Below are 17,733 nucleotides of genomic sequence, written 5' to 3'. Positions count from 1 at the left end.
AAACCTGGGTTTTCCTGTGCAGCCTGCTGTAGGTGAATCTGCTTTAGCAGGTGTTTTGACTGGACAACCTCCAGAGGTCACTTCCAACCCCAACCATTTCGTGATTCAAAGATTTCTTGCAAAGACCAAAAGATAGGGATAAAAGATAAACCTTTCTGAGACAGAAACTCGTACTTCTGTGATGACTGAAGTTCTACCAATGGACCTTGCTGAGAAAAGTGGCGGGAGTCAGGGGAGCCCACCTTCTGGAAGCAAATTACTTATTTAGTCTCTGAAGATTGTACAGCAGCACACGGCTTCAAAAATTTAAAGCAACTTTTCACATCTCTGTTCCGGTTGCCAGAGGTCAACGCAATCTTACCAGTACGCCTGCATCTCCCATCACAGAACTGCTGATCTTCTGACGACAAGCTTTGTAGGTCCTCTAACATAATCTAGGCAAACACAGAAACAGTAGCCCAACTGGAACACTACATCAGTCCATAAGGACATGGAGAAAGTACGTACCAGAAACTGCTGGATCCTACTGTGAAGGATGTGGATGACCCTAAGACTCGCCTAGCACAGTTCTCATCTGTGATACTGTGCAGGAGATAGTATCCTTGCATAAAGCATTCCATTTAGATGCTAAGGCAATCGAGATTCTGACAGTACAAGGCAAAAGGGCAGGGAAAACCACATGTATGATGCAGATAAACCAGCTGTAACAATTGCACTGGAAGAACCTGTCAGTTCAGAGTGGTTGATGGGGAAAAAAAAACCCTCAGGCAAACTAGCGGTAGTACAGATGTAATTAGTGCAAATGAGAAAAGAATTCATGTTAACCAATGCAATGCTAGCCTCCAAGCTCGGCCATCTTGAGATCAAGATTGATAACTACCGCAGCAGGAAAGAGATGGCTTCAACTAGCAAAAGAAATTAATATAACTTAATTCTCTTAAGCATTACATTCACCAAAAGAAATGACATTACTTCAAGTTCTTCTCTATGCTTCTCTCTCCCCACAGAATTTAGTTATCATGTGTTCATTAGCGAATTTTTAAAGCTATTTGTCAAATCATCATTCTATCCTACGAGCATGCAGTAGCAAACACAATTTGGAAAAATGAAACAAAAGTTTCAGGTAGCTTTTAAGTCTGCGAGTTTGATTTCAAGAGCTGATCTCCTAACTTTGAGCTTACTTTCAAATGTTCTTTGAATTAAAGATAAGTTCCAGCCGAAGACATGAAGGAAACCTTACAACCAACGGCAGGACAGAATTAAAACAAGGATGTCATACAACAAAGTCAACCTTTTTTTTAAAGGTTGTTCTTTCTTTTGCTTGTTTGTTTCAGTCCCAATCATCCCCAACACTTTTTCCTTCCTTTGTATTTATCTCCACCTAATATATTTCTAGCAAAGGTGCTAGAAAGGATTTGATTAAACAACCCTACAGAGCTACAGAACTCATGGCTCAGACATTACCTTCTCCAGTCTGCTACTACACTTTGTTCTTACCTTTTGTAATCTACTCTAACCAAGATAAGCCTCAAACGAGTTCCCATTTTTCTATGAGAGTTGTACCATTCTCTCCCATTTTCAATCTATCACAAGGTATCTGTTTAATAAGCTTAACCGATAAAATAAAATCAGGAAACAGAACAAAAAGAGAGGACATCACCACACAGACCTCAAAGAAATGAGATAGGTACTGTTCCTAGCACCTATTCATACCAAGTTCACAGTATCATAAAGCTCTTCTAAATCTTTACTTAGATTATCTAGTATACATCACATTCTGGGATTTGAGCTTCAACACCATGAACTTAAATTTGATGCCTAAGTATATCAACAAATTTGTTTCACATAACTAGTGAACAGCTTTGTGCTAACTGAAGCCAGATGTTAAAATGCTGCCTGCGAAGTCTTGCTGCAGTATCTTAATGATTTGGAAAAGAGTTATTTCATATACAAGGCAGAGGCGTCACTGGCACAGTTGACTCAAGGTCCCTTGCTTTCTCATTTCTTTCCTTGCTGGAGCTTGGGTTAGGCCTGGGGAGCAGAGGGGATTCTCTTTTCTCTTTGCACAGAACAGAAGGGGCTTGAGGGTAAGATGACACAACTCATCCCTTTAATTTATTTTTTGAAGAATTTTAAAGATTTAAGTGGTTTTCAGCATCAACAGCAGAGCCAGCCTTTCAGTGACCCCATCACTCAGAAACCCACATCTCTGCCTCCTTACCCCAACATTCTCTGCTAACGGACTGCCTTCGATCTCAAACCATGGACGAACCAAGCCTCTCCCCTCACAGAGCTCAACTGCTGACCCTCCCTGCTCGCTTCCCCACAGCTGTAAGTTGCTGAGCTTTCAGGTATAAAAGACCGGGAGACTACTGAGAGACACAGAACACATTATTTGCATAAATAACACAATTCCATAATAATCTCATCAAGATTTTTCTTAGGATTTTTCAGCTGTAAGTTGAAGGACCTGTGCAAAACAAAAAAAAAAAAAAAAAATAAACCACAAACCACTACAAACCCTCACTCTTCCAATCATTAGAAACCATGTTTTAGAAGTTAAGTACTACTTTAAAAAAAAAAAGGGGGGGCGTTGGAGGGTGCTACATTGTACCCAGACATTCTTTGCCAGTGCTGTCCCTTTGATTTCATACATCCCTTCTCTCCTCTCTTCCACTAAACAATCCCAGGATTTCTAAAGGGCCATCTTATTCCCTTTTAGTCCTTTGTTTGCTAAAAACGAATACATTTTCTCAGAGTTAATAGATGCTCCTGTTCTCTGATCCCTGTGTAGCACATCTATGAACCTGAAATACATTCAGAATTTTATTATGTTTAACCAACATTTTATGTGAGAAAAATATTATATATATCCAAAATTTTACATAGTGTCCCAAGTCAAATGTCACCATTACAGTGTGCAGTGACATTAATACTTAATGTCTCTCCTGATAAGCCCTAAAGCCATGACAAATCCTAAAGAATTGCTTGCCTTTATTACATTTGTGCAATTCGAGTGATCAGTAATTCTATCATCATCTCAGCCTTGCCAATCACTTCTACCTACAGGAGCCTCACATTAGGGACAAAAAGAATTTCTTTGTTCCCTAAAAATCAGTTTAGCACTCTTTAATCATGTATTACCTCTAGTACTCTAACTCAGTCACAGATACAGAACACCATGCTATTTCCTGCTATGCATTATTCAAATCCTCCTCAGCACTACTAAGTCTCAGCTTTGTATTTACCACAAAAAAAGCAATCAGTGCTTATTATGCTGAGGGTTATACTTGCATAAACAAATAATTGTGGCAAGAAATGTTAAAAATGTTAAATATAAGCATGCTGCTTACCTGAGCATAGGCAAAGGAAGTTTTTGCAAGTCTTCGGACATACGTCTGAGAAAAGCTGAAACATAATTCGACCAACTAGAAGATAAAAACCAAACAATTAGGAGTTTTACAACTCTTCATGATATAAGAAAATCTGCATATAAGGAAAACAGCATATTCTGAAAACATAATTTTCTGAGAGGAAGTTATTTTACTAAGCAGAATAGGAAAACATCTCAAATACGCACATAGTTAAACAAGGCAGGAAAGAACAATAGCATAATTGTAAAAAAAGAATAATATCATTATATCCAATTTATTTAAAATCCTAATGATTCTATTTTTATTTGAACCTGGAAAGCCAAAATGATTTATTAAAATAGTTCATCCTGTCCTTTCTGTTTTGCAAAAGATTTGCATAAATACAGGTCCTCAGAGAGCTGGAGCAAGTCCTCCCCTGTACTACGGTTAAAGAAACATACTAATTACATTTCCACAATTTTTCCTGTGATGGCTACCTAAAAAGCTCCATGCAGAGCTAAGGATTATAGATGTATTTGACGCTTTCGGCCTAAAATCCTTTAGTTTAAGAAAAAAAAATATATATAAGAACCAAATCTGAAAGATGAGAGGCAGGCAGAAAAATAATAGGAATGTCAGGGCTAATGCTCCACTTGCCAAAAACTATGACCCAAATACAACTTTCTCACTGTATAAAGTGAGCGGAGTAATTCTCACTAAGTCTGCACTCTTAGTGGCAGTTACAAGAGACCTTGGAAAACTATTAAAATACTAATAAGCAGTTTAATAAAAACTATTTTAGAACTGATTCACATCTTCTATTCTATTTTCCAAGATACTGGGATGTATATTACTAATTAAAAAAAACCCAAAAGCTCAGAAATATATGCATTCTTTTAAAAATAGACAAAAGAGTTGCTATTTCTCAAGGTTGTGGAATAGCCATAAAGCCCAGCAACTAGCCAGTAGTGGCATCAGGAGGCCAGTATCTGTCAGCAAGCACTGTCCTCTGGTGGTGAGCACTGGTAGGACTTAAAAAAGTAACTACTACAGGAATTGTTTCTCTTTTCCTTCCCTTAAAGAAAAAAAGAAATTTACATTCAAAAGTACTTTATTCAATAGTTCGTCACCAAGAAAAATCCTGAGAGGCTCCTAAGAAACTGCATTCAATTTCAGGGCTTTGTCCAAAGGGACACAATTGCCAGAAAGGTGAATTGTTGGTTCAAAAAGGGGAGAAATAAATAAAACAAAAATAACACAGAGACCACCTGTATTTTATGCCCTCAGATTAAAATTCAAGATGCTTTCAGCTGTTTTATTAACTGCAGTAAGAATGTTCTCCGAGTGTTCATCATTACAGCAAGAAAATCTAAAGAAAATAGGTCAGGACAATCTCCAAAGAATGAAGAAACGGCAAATAATCCAAGACACTACATAAAACAGTGGCAACTGTAGCCATCACTATCTGGAATAGAGAAACCATTAAAGGCTACATGGACTGAAGATTCATCCTGAGAACATAATAGCGCAGACAGGTTTGCAAGAGTTATCATTTTTCATTTCAAGCACAGTAATTCAGGAGAGCTGAGTAATTCAGGAGAGCTGAAGTTCCACTCCTCTGCTTGCAAAAGAACAGTGACAAAGTGCTTTAAAAGCCATGTACAGATTTCCTCTCACATTCGCTGTGTAAGATAACATGACGCCTTTCAGAGATAAAGTCATTGCTATCTCCATCCTACTAAGAGCAAAGAAACATAGTGCAGCTGCTCATGTACCAAGGTGATAGCTCCAAATAACCAAGAGGTGTTACTGCCCAGGGGCTCCAGAAGGGACTTGTGCCCTCAGGAGAACAAGGAGCCTCCTGGTTGCCAGCCACATCCATCATATTCAGCCCCTCACACCTCTGCTTCTCTTGTCTGGTAGAAGAACGTCATCTTTACTTCTTGAGGATGTCAAGGCAGAACATGGAAAGAGACATTCATTACTGAGGTTTAATGATTTCAACAGTGTCTTTCAACAGTGCTTTGTCAGTATTCCAGTCTGCCAGCTTCCCATGCCTTTCAGCTCCCACAAACTGTTTGTGATGCACATATCCAACATCCAAAGACTACAGATCCAGTTTAGAAGATAAGGATATCTCTCCTCCCTGTAGCCTAAGGTACTGTTTACCCTGTTATATATATATACACATATATAAATGAAATGTTGCTGTGTGCTTACAAGACAGAAACCACCTACCGTGCACCCATCTGGTAGGTTACTCTCTCTATTTTACTTCAACTGCATGAATATCATGATCACTGAAAGGTTTTATTTTCCACTGACAATGAATTAAACATGCCAGAGAAAGATCAAACACGTTTTCACACCCTGATCAGACAAATATGTATGAAAAAACACCTGTTCATAAAAAAAATTAATAAAAATCTATATAAAATAGAGGGATACAAAGTACGTTTAGAACCTACGAATCTTTCTCTCACCTCTTCCCTCAGAAAACAAAAGGAACCATCTCATTTTAAACTTGGAGCTGAGGTATATGCTGACACAACACCGATCAAAAAAGCCTTGAAGATGCTACTGATTCCCTCAGATTTAGAGACATCTTCTCCAAAATGATATAGCTCCACTGTAGAGAGAAAATTTCAAATACTTCCTTCAGCTTCATTTCCCAGATACAAAATTATATACAAGCTTTCCGTGACTAACCGTAAGCCCTGAACAGTAAATTAAAACACCTATAAAAAATTGCTAAGAGGAGTTATTTGTGTAGGTGATATCTGCTCACAATCCTGCCCAGACTCCTCAGTTGGCCCTAGCCAAAAACAAAACCTGCAGAATTACCCCACTTCTAGACTGAGGCAAAAAAATCATGGGTTATGTTTTTAATAATGAAATGAAATGTTTTTAATAATGAAACCTAACTTGAGACACAAAACCTTCCAGTACCACGAGGAAGTTATACAAACTATTAAAATCTTTATTTTAATGCATCAGCAGGCAGGACACTTTGATTTAGTGTTGTTCTCAACAGACGAGTGATTCTCCTGTACCACAGTGTAGATCTGATAGTACATTACTTTCAGTGCTAGCCAACACCATAGAAACGTATCCAACCATAACATAACATTTGCCTGTTATTCATCAAACAACACTTTGATAAAGTATTCTTATTTGTTAGCATGCTTATATCTTGCTTTTTAAAAATATTTTTGATAGAAATTAGAGTGATGAAAGAAGTATTCACATTACTGGTAATTACACACAGTAAGTGACGCATAATGTAAAATCTAAGATGTTCTGAAGTTTGATTTCATAAAGCACTATCTGTAGCTAATGAGCAATATCAATTACAGAAACGAGAAGGCTTAATGATCAAAAATAACCCAATTTTAGAACACTATTTTCAAACTGAGAGATGAAAACCCTTTTTTGTTTCGTTTTGAATTCCTGATCAATTCTTCAGCTGAGGAAGAACTAGCACATGACTCAAATTAAGTGGTAAAAAGTCAGGGTAGAAATATCCATGCTACACTGTAATAAGGACTTCTGCTAGCAAAGCTTATCAAAGCAATCATTGATTTCAAATGTTTATCCAGCAATTTCCTCCAATTTAGCTGCTTAACTATTTAGAAACAGCCTCAGGAGACAAACATGTATTGCTTGAACGTGTTTTTCCATGTAAGACAAACTGCTTTGCTAGATTATGTTATGTTTGAGCCATTAAGGTGTCAATTTCAGACAGACACTCCCAAGATAAACCTAGTTATTCAAAATTAAATTTGCATATATTGGTTTTGTCTATTTCTGACTTCTTAGAGCAAACTAGTAAGAAGCTGTTGCAGGCCTTTTCCTTCTATATCAACAGTAATATCCTGCTGAAGGAGAAAGCAGGGATTACCACCACTAAGACAGCGATGCATATCCCTTGCAGACGACAGGAAGTCTATCAGGGGTCCAAAGGCCTGGATAGATTTGCATATAGGTTTAAATAATGGCTCACTAAAATGACCGTATTTTGATGTTATTAATTCACTTATTTCTGAATTTGTGAGCCCTAAGTCATATAAGTTTAAAAAGACTGCTTTAAAGTAGAAACATAGCCACAGTTTTAAGAAAAATAAAACCCTACCATGGAAAAAGAACAGATTTTATTTGAAGCACCAGTTATAAGGATGGATGTCCTGGCTTCCCTAAGCCGAGACTTATAGTCTTCACACATTAACCCTTTGCTAATGCTTCCTTATCCCACCTGACGCTCTCTGCAAGGAAAGATCCCCAAAACTTCTTTCCCCAGCTCTCTACTAAGCCCAGTCTTCCATAAATACTCCCTGAAGCTCCCTCCATTCCAATCTTTCATACTCTCCACAAAAGCAAACATATTTTAGGACTACACACAACACCTATTTACTGTCTCCAGTTTCACAGAGGTACACAAGTGAAAGGCTACACTTTCTCTTCTCCAGGAAGAAAAGGTTGATCAGTCTGGTCTTCCTTGTACCAATCCAATTTGTTCTAGACCCCCAGGTAAGTCTTTAGGACATTTCCTCCTGCACTGACAACAATCTGGATTGAATTAAGATTTTTATTAAACCGGTTCCCTTCCAGTCTATATCTCACCTCCCTTCCACATTCTCTGATGGGGTCCCACACACAGCACACCCTTCGGCTCCTGCTGTTACACACTCAACCAGATCTTGCCATCAGTTCACAGACAAAAGTGCTGATCTATTTTCTGCTGATCTACAATTTTTGGGTTTCAAAAGCCTAAAGGATAATAGGAAGCCAGTTGAGAACAGTTCCTGTCTTCAGGAAGGGTGACAAAAGCCCGTAAGGCATCTCTAGTTCTAATAATCCAGGCACAGTACTACAAGGACTTTTGCAGTCGAGCTTATTTGACATGAATTCACAGCAGCTGAAATCCCAAAATACACTGAACTTCAGGCAAGTAACTAGAAAAGAGAAGTAATGAAAGAACAGACTGAGAAGGAAGGAACATACCCCAGTAAGGAAGGAAACTAAAGCTGGATGATAAAGTGAGCAAGGGGACAAACAATAATAGAAGATGAGAGGAAATAAAAGTAAAACAAAAGATGAGAAAAAGGAAAAATCTTCAAGAATAAGAATGAAACAAAGCAAAAATTAGTAATTATAACATACTGAATGATGGATAAAGCCAGTTGAGGGGGTTGGGAAGAGGCAATGCATGAAAAAAACTTGGATTGCCACACAAACTAATCCAGCAGCAGACTACGTTATGGACATCCTAGCTGGACATCTGTTCTAAGTATCACGGTACCTGAAAGACTGAAACTCTACATAGATTTGACACCACAGAGTAAAGACAGAATTATTTAAATAGGCATCTGCTGTCATCCAAAAGTTCCTGGAATACTGCAAGGAGTTTACTCCTATGTGCATGCTGCGTCCAAATCCACTGGTAGGGGGCAACCAAAAGAGGTGCTGTCTGTGCCCGTATCAAAACATATGCTTATTCTTAATTAAGACTCCATTTGCTCTTTAAAAATTAAGAACCACAACATGCATTCATAAAAAAAATGCTTATCAGGCAACTAAAAGCGACCTAAATTTAGACTTAAAAACCACAAAGCCTACGAAGCTTGCCCCACTGCAAGAGGCTCATACACGCAGGCATCAAGTTTTATCCCAAGATTCTGCAGCTAAAAATGAAAACACATACACAAAAGCTGTAATAAAGCTTCTGAAAGCACAGCCAAAGCTCCAGTATTCACCCTGTGTTTTTGCAGGGATCTAGTTGAAGAGTAGAACTAATGCAAACTCTGCAGCCCCATCCCCTCTCTTGTTTCCAGATCCTTCTCATCCAGTCTGTGCGCTGCTCTCCTATTTTTGATTGCCACAGGTATCTTAACAAATGCTGGGTAAGCAAAGTCTGTAAAGGGAAACCTAAGAGTTGGCAGCTCTGTGGAGAAACGTTTTTGGACTCCAAGCAACCCACACTGTTAAAAATGACACAGTTTCGTATTCCACAGGCGGAGAGATGTCTGCAGCACTGCGAGAGGCTTGTCCTCTTATTCTCTGCATTCTGGGGAGAGCTATCAGTTCAGCTTTTCAGAGTAGACAGGGCAAGGGCAATGTCTTATTTATAGGCTAGCAACAAAATGTGTGGTTGTTCTTTTCCCCACTTCTTTCTCCCTACATATAAACTGTGAGGGTGGTGAGGCACTGCCACAGATTGCCCAGAGAAGCCACGGATGCCCCATCCCTGGAGGTGTTCAAGGCCAGGTTGGATGGGGCTTTGAGCAACCAGATCCAGTGGGAGATGCCCCTGCCCATGGCAGGGAGGTGGAACTGGATGATCTTTAAGGTCTCTTCCAACCTAAATCATTCCATGATTCTATAAAAAAGAAAAAAGACCAAGTAGATCAACTAATAGTGCTAAAGTAAAAAAAAAAAAAAAAAGTTAATTTGGAAATCTGCTGGCAGTTTAAAAGTTAACATTACTACCTCCCTACCTCCCTAGTATCAGCAAGAGAGTACATCTCTCCAAGTTAGTGGTTCATGTCATCTGGAAGCACCGCTTTATCATTCACAGTCGATTCAGCTTTTGAAGGTCATCTTACAGCTGAAGAGCAACATTTATGCTTCTTAAATATAACCTTAAATCCCAAGACATAGTTGCACAATGAATTAATAAATAAACACTAGAATAAAACAGTATAACCAGATTACACACAAGTCCCTTCATTGACATTTCAGAAACTGGCACATTTTCCTACAAAAATACAAGTCATTAGTCAGGTGCAATAAACCCAGCGGGGCTCTGAATCTGATATACAGCTGTGAGATTCCTGTTACATTAAAGAGAAAATAAATACAGACACTAACAGAGCCAAAGCCCCTGTGCCTGCTTCAGGTAAGGAAAGCTCTGCAGCACCAAGAGCACCAACGCTGCAATTTCTCTCTTGACATTGCTATCAGTCATCAAACCCAAAGAGATGCAAGGGAAAACAACGTAATCCACTTCCACTCCAGATGCACAGCACACGGCTGACAAGGGGACAAGGCAGGCAACAAGAATTACACTGAAATGGGAGCAGTAACGGGTGCATAAAGGAAGGGCAAAAGAAAACAGCACAAGGAGAGATTCTTCAGATGGAGAGTCAAAACAAAAAACCCTAACAAAGATTATAAGGAAACGAAATAAAGAATGAACTGTCTTTGCTATAAATCAATTCCATCAAAATGCAACTGCAAACCCAGCCAACCTAGAACATTTTTAGTAGTCTTATTCCACAGGAAATCTGAATTTAAAGCAACAGAAAACGTTAAAACTCCATTTATATTAACATTTTTCTCTTCAATAAAAGTACTCAATAAAAGGCCATGTTAGTTGAAATGACTCAAACAGGAGTCAGAATAGCAACAGATTTATAGATATGCCCTATCAGGTCACTGAAGTTAGAACTGAACCTGTCTTTTTGGTGAAAATAAAAGGTAAGCTAAATGGGTTACAGTCCTATTTAAATGCAACTGAAATTTGAAAATGCAGAAATACAAACTCTTATTTCAAAGGCTTTCAGAGAAACACTGAAGCAGAAAATGAAAGTGAAAGCATGATGAAGCCATCATATTTATTCTTTTTTTTGGAGACAGATAGCAGCAATATAAAGCAGAGTATACACAAGATAACTCATATGCACAGATTAATTCATGTTCCAAAAGACGAGTGAGTAAATCCATACAACCGTTTTTACCAAGTGGGGAAACAGAAGAGGGAATCAAGCAGCTATTCCAGGATTAAAACTCAGTCTGCCACTTAAGGGCGATTACACTTCTCACTGAGAAAACGTGAGTGGAGAGATGGATTATTTGTTAATTGTTTTTTTTTTTTTCAATCAAGACACCTCATCAGTTCTTCCTGGAGGTTTAGAAGGCTCGGTCTGAGCTGAAGGAGGCCTGATTTAGCTCTGGTGGACTCATTTAACTCTGATGGACCCCCAAGCTTAATTACACCATGATTAAAAACACCTCTTGAAGCACCTCTCCAGCTCCCTCCCAACATGCCCTAGTTTTCCTCAGTTTATACAACTGCAAATGTGTGACACGCAACCAGAGAGCTCTTGTCACACAGAATGCTTTTAATCTCCAAAACCCAGCGTCAGTGGGAGCCTTAGGAATTTCTTGTCTCTGTGTAGGCAGATAAAAATACAACCCAAGAGCATCCAACATCCTAGTAAACATCAGAAGTTACTAAAAAGTGACCAGGCAACAGCACATCCGTGGCCGAGCTCATTGCTGAGTCAGTGATTAAAGTGGAAATATGTTAAACCTCCCAAAAATTCAGGATCTGCTTCCCATCCAGGGGTTTGCTCCCTATCTAGAGTCTGCTCCTGATTCAGGGCTGTGCTCCCGAATTCACATGGTTCCTGCCCTATCCATGGGTTCCCTCCCCACCCAGGGAGTTGCTCCCTAATCCAGGGTTGCCTCTTCCTGCCCAGGAGTCGCTCCCAATTCACAGGGTACACTCCAGATTCACAAGGTTTGAGCCCTTATTCGGGGGTTCCTGCCCTATCCAGGGCTTTGTTCCCAAGCCAGAGCTTCCCTGCGATCCAAGGGGTTGCTCCCTAATCCAGGGGTTGCCCCTTACTGCCCCGGAGTCGCTCCCTTATCCTGGGGCGGGGGGGGGTATCTCTCCCCATTCACAGGGTTCACTCCGGATTCACCACCCTTATTCGGGTGTTCCTGCCCTATCCAGAGCTTTTCTCTTGAACAAGGGCTTCCTTGCGATGCAGGAGGTTTCTCCCTAATCCAGGGTTGCCCCTTCCTGCCCAGGAGTCGCTCCCTTATCCGGAAGAGGGGGTCGCTCCCCATTCACAGGGTTCACTCCGGAGGGTTTGCACCCTTATTCATGAGTTCCCACCTTATTTGCTCCCAAAGAGGGATTTCCTCCCGATCCAGGAGGTTTCTCCCTAATCCAGGGGTTGCCTCTTACAGCCCAGGAGTCTCTCCTTTATCCTGGGGGGATCGCTCCCTATTCAGAGGGTTCACTATGGATTCACGAGGTTTGCGCCCTTATTCGGGGGTTCCCTCCAGATTTACAGGGTTTGCGCGTTTCTTGGGGGTCGCTCCCGATCCGAGGGGGGTGGCTCCCTTATCCGGAGTCACTCCGGATCCGCAGTCTCACCTGGCTCGCGGTTGATCTCGATCTCGAAGAAGCACTGGGGCCGGTCCTGCACCCCCATGGCGCCTCCTGGCCACCTGCAACACAAAAGCAGAGGCTCCTCAGATCACCCTCCCGGATCCAACCCCTCCAACTCCCTCCCAACCCATCCAAACTCCCTCCCACCGCTCCGAAGGGTCCGGTTACACCGCACCGCCCCCGGGCTTGGGGGGGGGTGGGAGGGAAATTCACCCTCGGGGAGCGCCCACCCCGCTCACAAACAGCCTCTGCGAGGAGAGAAGAGTCCCCACCAGCACTAATCACCAATCTCATCCCACCTCCCTGCCTCACCTGGCACCTCCGCCGCTTTGTTTCTTCCTCCCCCCGCCCCGAACGCCATTACCGGGCGCGCTCCATCGCTCCGCCCCGGCCCCGCCCCCCCCCGCGCGGCCTCAGGGAGGGGCAGGAGGGGCTCCTCCCCGCGGGAAGGGGGAGCGGGGGCTGCTACTCTGAGGGATGAGGGGTGCTGCACTGAGAGCTGGGGGCTGCAGAGTTGGGGGGCTGCTGCGCTGAGGGATTGGGGTCTGCTCCACTGTGGGCTGCAGAGAAATTGGGGTTCTGTTCCCTCCCAAGAGCTGGGGGCTGCAGAGAGTTGGGAGTCTGCTGCGCTGAGGGATTGGGGTCTGCTCCACATAGGGCTGGGGGCTGCAGAGAAATGGGGGTTCTGCTCACCCAAGATCTGGGGGCTGCAGAGAAATTGGGGTTCTGTTCCCCAAGTGCTGGATCTGTAGAGAGTTGGGGGTCTGCTGCACTGAGGGACAGGGGTCTGCTCCACTGAGAGCTGGGGGCTGCAGAGAAATTGGGGTTTTGTTCCCCCAAGATCTGGGGGTTGTAGAGAGTTGAGGGTCTACTGCACTTGGGGATTAGGGTCTGCTCCACTGAGGGCTGGGGGCTGCAGAGAAATTGGGGTTCTGTTCCCTCCCAAGAGCTGGGGGCTGTAGAGAGGTGAGGGTCTACTGCGCTGACGGATTGGGGTCTGCTCCACTTAGGGCTGGGGGCTGCAGAGAAATGGGGGTTCTGTTCCCCCAAGAGCTGAGGGCTGTAGAGAGTTGGGGGTCTGCTGCCCTGAGGGATTGGGGTCTGCTCCACGTAGGGCTGAGGACTGCAGAGAGTTGGGGTTTCTGTTCCCCCAAGAGCTGGGGGCTGCAGAGAGGTGGGGGGCTGCTACCCTGAGGGATGGGCGGCTGCTACCCTGAGAGCTGGGGACTGCAGAGAAATGGGGGTCTGCTGCACTGAGGGATTAGGGTCTGCTCTGCTGAGAGCTGGGGGCTGCAGAGAAATGGGGGTTCTGTTCGCCCGAGAGCTGGGGACTGCAGAGAGGTAGGGGTCTGCTGTACTGAGTGATTGGGATCTGCTCCTCTGGGGGTTGAGGGCTGCAGAGAAATCTGGGTTCTGTTCCCCACAAGAGCTGGGGGCTACAAAGAGTCGGGGGTCTGCTGCGCTGAGGGATTGGGTCTGTTCCACTGTGGGCTGCAGAGAAATTGGGGTTCTGTTCACCCAAGAGCTGGGGGCTGCAGAGAGTTGGGGGTCTGCTGCCCTGAGGGATAGGGGTCTGCTCCACTGAGAGCTGGGGGCTGCAGAGAAATTGGGGTTCTGTTCCCCCAAGTGCTGGGTCTGTAGAGAGTTGGGGGTCTGCTGCACTGAGGGATAGGGGTCTGCTCCACTGAGAGCTGGGGGCTGCAGAGAAATTGGGGTTCTGTTCCCCCAAGTGCTGGGTCTGTAGAGAGTTGGGGGTCTGCTCCACTGAGAGCTGGGGGCTGCAGAGAAATTGGGGTTCTGTTCCCCCAGGAGCTGGGGGCTGTAGAGAGTTGGGGGTCTACTGCGCTGAGGGATTGGGGGCTACAGAGAGCTGGGGGGTCTGTCACACTGGGGGTTTGCAGTCTGCATCACTGAGGGCTGGGGGCTCTGCTCCGCTTCTGAGCATGGAAGGATGAGCCCCTCAGGGCTCTTATCCCGTGCTGGGGAGCAGGCACTAGGAACAATACATATCCTAGGCTGCATCGAATGAAATGTGGCCAGTAGGGTGTGAGAGGGGATTCTGCCCCTCTGTTCCTCTCTTATGGGACCCCACCTGCGGTCCTGCGTCCAGTTCTGGAATCTTCAACATAAGAAAGATATGGAACTGTTATAGAACGGATACTGGAACGGGTTCAGAAGAGGTCGTGAAGATGATCCGACGGCTGGAGCACCTGTATGAAGACAGGCTGCGAGAGTTGGGGTTGTTCAGCCTGGAGAAAAGAAGGCTCCAGGGAGACCTTAGAGCAGCCTTTCAGTACTTAAAGGGGGCCAACAGGGAAGCTGGGGAGGGGCTTTTTATCAGGGAGTGCAGTGATAGGACTAGGGGTAATGGTTGTAAGCTGAAAGAGGGAAGATTTAGATTAGATATTAGGAAGAAATTTTGGGGGGCAACTTGAAGCCATATCCCTTCTACACAGGAACAAAGCTGCTTCGGGGGCCATCAGGGGTGATCCTGGCCCTTATGGAGCCTCAGCGCCATAGAAACTTACTCAGCTGTGGTTTAAGGCCCAAGAAAACTTCACCCAAAGAGATTTTAATTATCGTGGCAGGCTATAGGTTATTTTTTCTGTGAGTTTGGGATGTTGGACCATCCCAGAGTGTGGAAGTGGTAACTTCAGCAACTGATGTGTCAAACTCTTCAGGAATGAGTATTGGGGGTATAAATCTTCAGCCTACTACATCCTTCAGGCCAAATTACTCACGCTGGGATGCCCAGCAGCTTAAAATAGCATTTTAATTGGATACCAGGAAAAATTTCTTTACTGAAAGAGTGGTGAAGCATTGGAACAGGCTGCCCAGGGAAGTGTTAGAGTCAACATCTATGGAGGTGGTTCAAAAGAATGTGTAAATGTAGTATTTCGGGGTATAATTTAGTAGGCATGGTGGTGTTGAGCTGATGGTTGGATTAGATGATCTTAGAGGTCTTTCACAACCGTAATGATTCTGTGAATTTATGTAATTAATTTTGTAACTTTGTTCCTATCCTTACAGAGATGGGATCCCTGGGAAGGCAGAGGAAAGCAGCACCTCTAGCACAGCATACACACTGTATACACTGTGCCATCCCCACAGCCTTTGTACAGCCTCAAGTTAACCCACAGCCTCCCCATGAGATGTGAAAAAAATAGCCTTTTATTACTTCCAGAAAGAAGTTTTGTCACTTTCTAAGCAGTGTGGACGGTCTTACTCCATCTGCAGTGCCTGAGAAGTTAACTGTGCTCAAATGCTTTCCAAAAGCTGTGCAAATGAGAACTCACTTTAGTAATTTTACCTGGCAGCAGCATCTGCAGCTACATCCTTGTCTGAGGAGAAATTCTGAGGTTTTAGATTAAAAAACCAAAATGTGCTGAGCATAAATAGCAGCAATACTGAAATCCACAGATATTTTAGACATTAGGAATGCAACAAAGTGGTATTGGTTTAGATTTCATTTATCTATAGCTTTAAGGGCTGCTGTCTCTACAGTATTTGAGCATCTTGTGAAGTTTTAACAGCTAGATTCTGTCATTCTTTATTACATCTAATAACGTGATTGTGCAAGTGGTCCCTAAGGAAGCCTTGTCTTTGGAGTTGTCACATAGGTTTGTGGGTCCTTTGGGGATACTTGCATGGCAAGCTATCACACAACGTGAAAAAAATGTAGCACAGTCTGGCCCTAAATTATTTAGCTGTGAAATGCTCTTACAAAGTAGAAGGGTATTATTTGCCTCACTTTAAGCTGAGACACAAAGCTAAGAGAAATTGAGTCCACAGGAATTCCTTTCCCAAATTAAAATTTGAAAACACGTCTCCTTGATTTCTTTCTTCTTCTCGAACAATAAATATCACATGTTTGGGGTTTTATGGGCTTGGGTTTGTTTTTAAATTCTGTCTCACTTGTAGTTTCTTGCTTTTCTGTTTTCAGAATGTGAATTTGCTGAAGGCAGATGAGCAAAGAAATAAGGAGTCTCAAAAAATCATGGATATGTGGTACTTGCATTTCATGTGAATAGCAAAGATTGTAAGCAATAAAATTTATTTGCAAGCCCTAATTATTTTAATAAGCAAATTAGAAACTAGTTCTGATCCCCTGAGAGATTATGCTCTTAAGATCATCTCTAGTACAAGAGCTGATGAATTTGCAGATTGGTGGAAGAAAGACATATTCCAAACAAAAGTTTCCAACGCGCATCTGTGGCCAGTCTTTTGGAATGTGAAACATTTAGTGACAAATGAGGATTTTTCCTGGTGTTCCTATCTGGAAACGGCTGCAGATGCTGCTCTGGTAACATCCTGTGCCCATTGAAACCAGTGACAAAGTCCCCATTGATTTCAGTGACTATAGATGTCGGCTGTTGGAGAGGGATTAAGGCTTGTGTGGCAAAGCAGTATAGTTATGGATGGATAATTGCTTCTGTGTAATACCAGTGTGTGAAAAGCCATCAATTTGTGAAACGAAAGGCTAGAATTTTTCTGGCTGTGTTCTAATTCTATAGGCAACTTTTGCCTGCACCAAGATCAGTGGATCCAGCTTTATTCTATGTCAGATCAACTTTAAAGATTTCTTAGTGGTATATTTTATGCCCAAGAATTCATGTTGACAAATCCTGGCTAGAAGTTGTGTTCTGTTCAGAGACAGAGCATGCTTGGCTGCAGGAGTTTGAAAAGCAGGAGGGTTCAAAAGCCACTGCTGAGCAGTTCTGCAGCTTACACGTACATCCGGATAAAACAGCTTAGATTAGGACACAGCCTTTATTTTCCAAAGCATCTTTGATTGCACTAATAATTATTAGCCTGGTGTGGTGATGAAAGCTCAAACCAACTAGCTTAGGTATTTACAGAGGCTTTTCCTTATCTATTTGCAAATTCCATGCATAGAACCTGAGTCTGGAATTGTAAACAAGCTTTTTTGATGAGCAACAAGCCGTGGGTCAGTTCTTTCTGACGCTTTTTCAGATGTTGCCATTACAGTTGTATTTCATTAACTAATACTATAGAGGGCCTGATGTCTAGAAAGCCTCTGGTCTGTTCCTTGGTTGCTGAATGTTTTCCTACCTGATTTGTGATCTGCACACACATTAGTCGGTTAAGGAGGAGGAGGAATTTTCAACATAGCTTTTCATTATCTGGGGTGTAGCAGTTATGAGGGCGATGCTTCCGTGAGACAAATTTACAGCTGCT

At 42.8% G+C, this 17,733-nt stretch overlaps 1 protein-coding gene across 1 annotated transcript in view; it reads right to left on the bottom strand.

Moving 5' to 3' along the window:
- The window catches only part of NKTR (natural killer cell triggering receptor), a 46,916-nt gene extending 33,997 nt beyond the window's left edge, over positions 1–12,919 (bottom strand). The window contains exons 1-3 of the mRNA XM_054058543.1: positions 12,847–12,919; positions 12,520–12,593; positions 3,354–3,428 (exon numbers count right to left, since the gene is read on the bottom strand). Of these exons, the coding sequence (XP_053914518.1) occupies positions 3,354–3,428; positions 12,520–12,577 (133 nt within the window). The 5' untranslated portion in view covers positions 12,578–12,593; positions 12,847–12,919. The remainder of the gene's footprint in view (positions 1–3,353; positions 3,429–12,519; positions 12,594–12,846) is intronic.
- Between the last annotated feature and the right edge of the window lie 4,814 nt (positions 12,920–17,733).

This window comes from Cuculus canorus, chromosome 2, assembly GCF_017976375.1.
Source record: "Cuculus canorus isolate bCucCan1 chromosome 2, bCucCan1.pri, whole genome shotgun sequence".
Lineage (NCBI taxonomy): Eukaryota > Metazoa > Chordata > Aves > Cuculiformes > Cuculidae > Cuculus > Cuculus canorus.
This window is presented reverse-complemented; position numbering and strand designations above follow the sequence as displayed.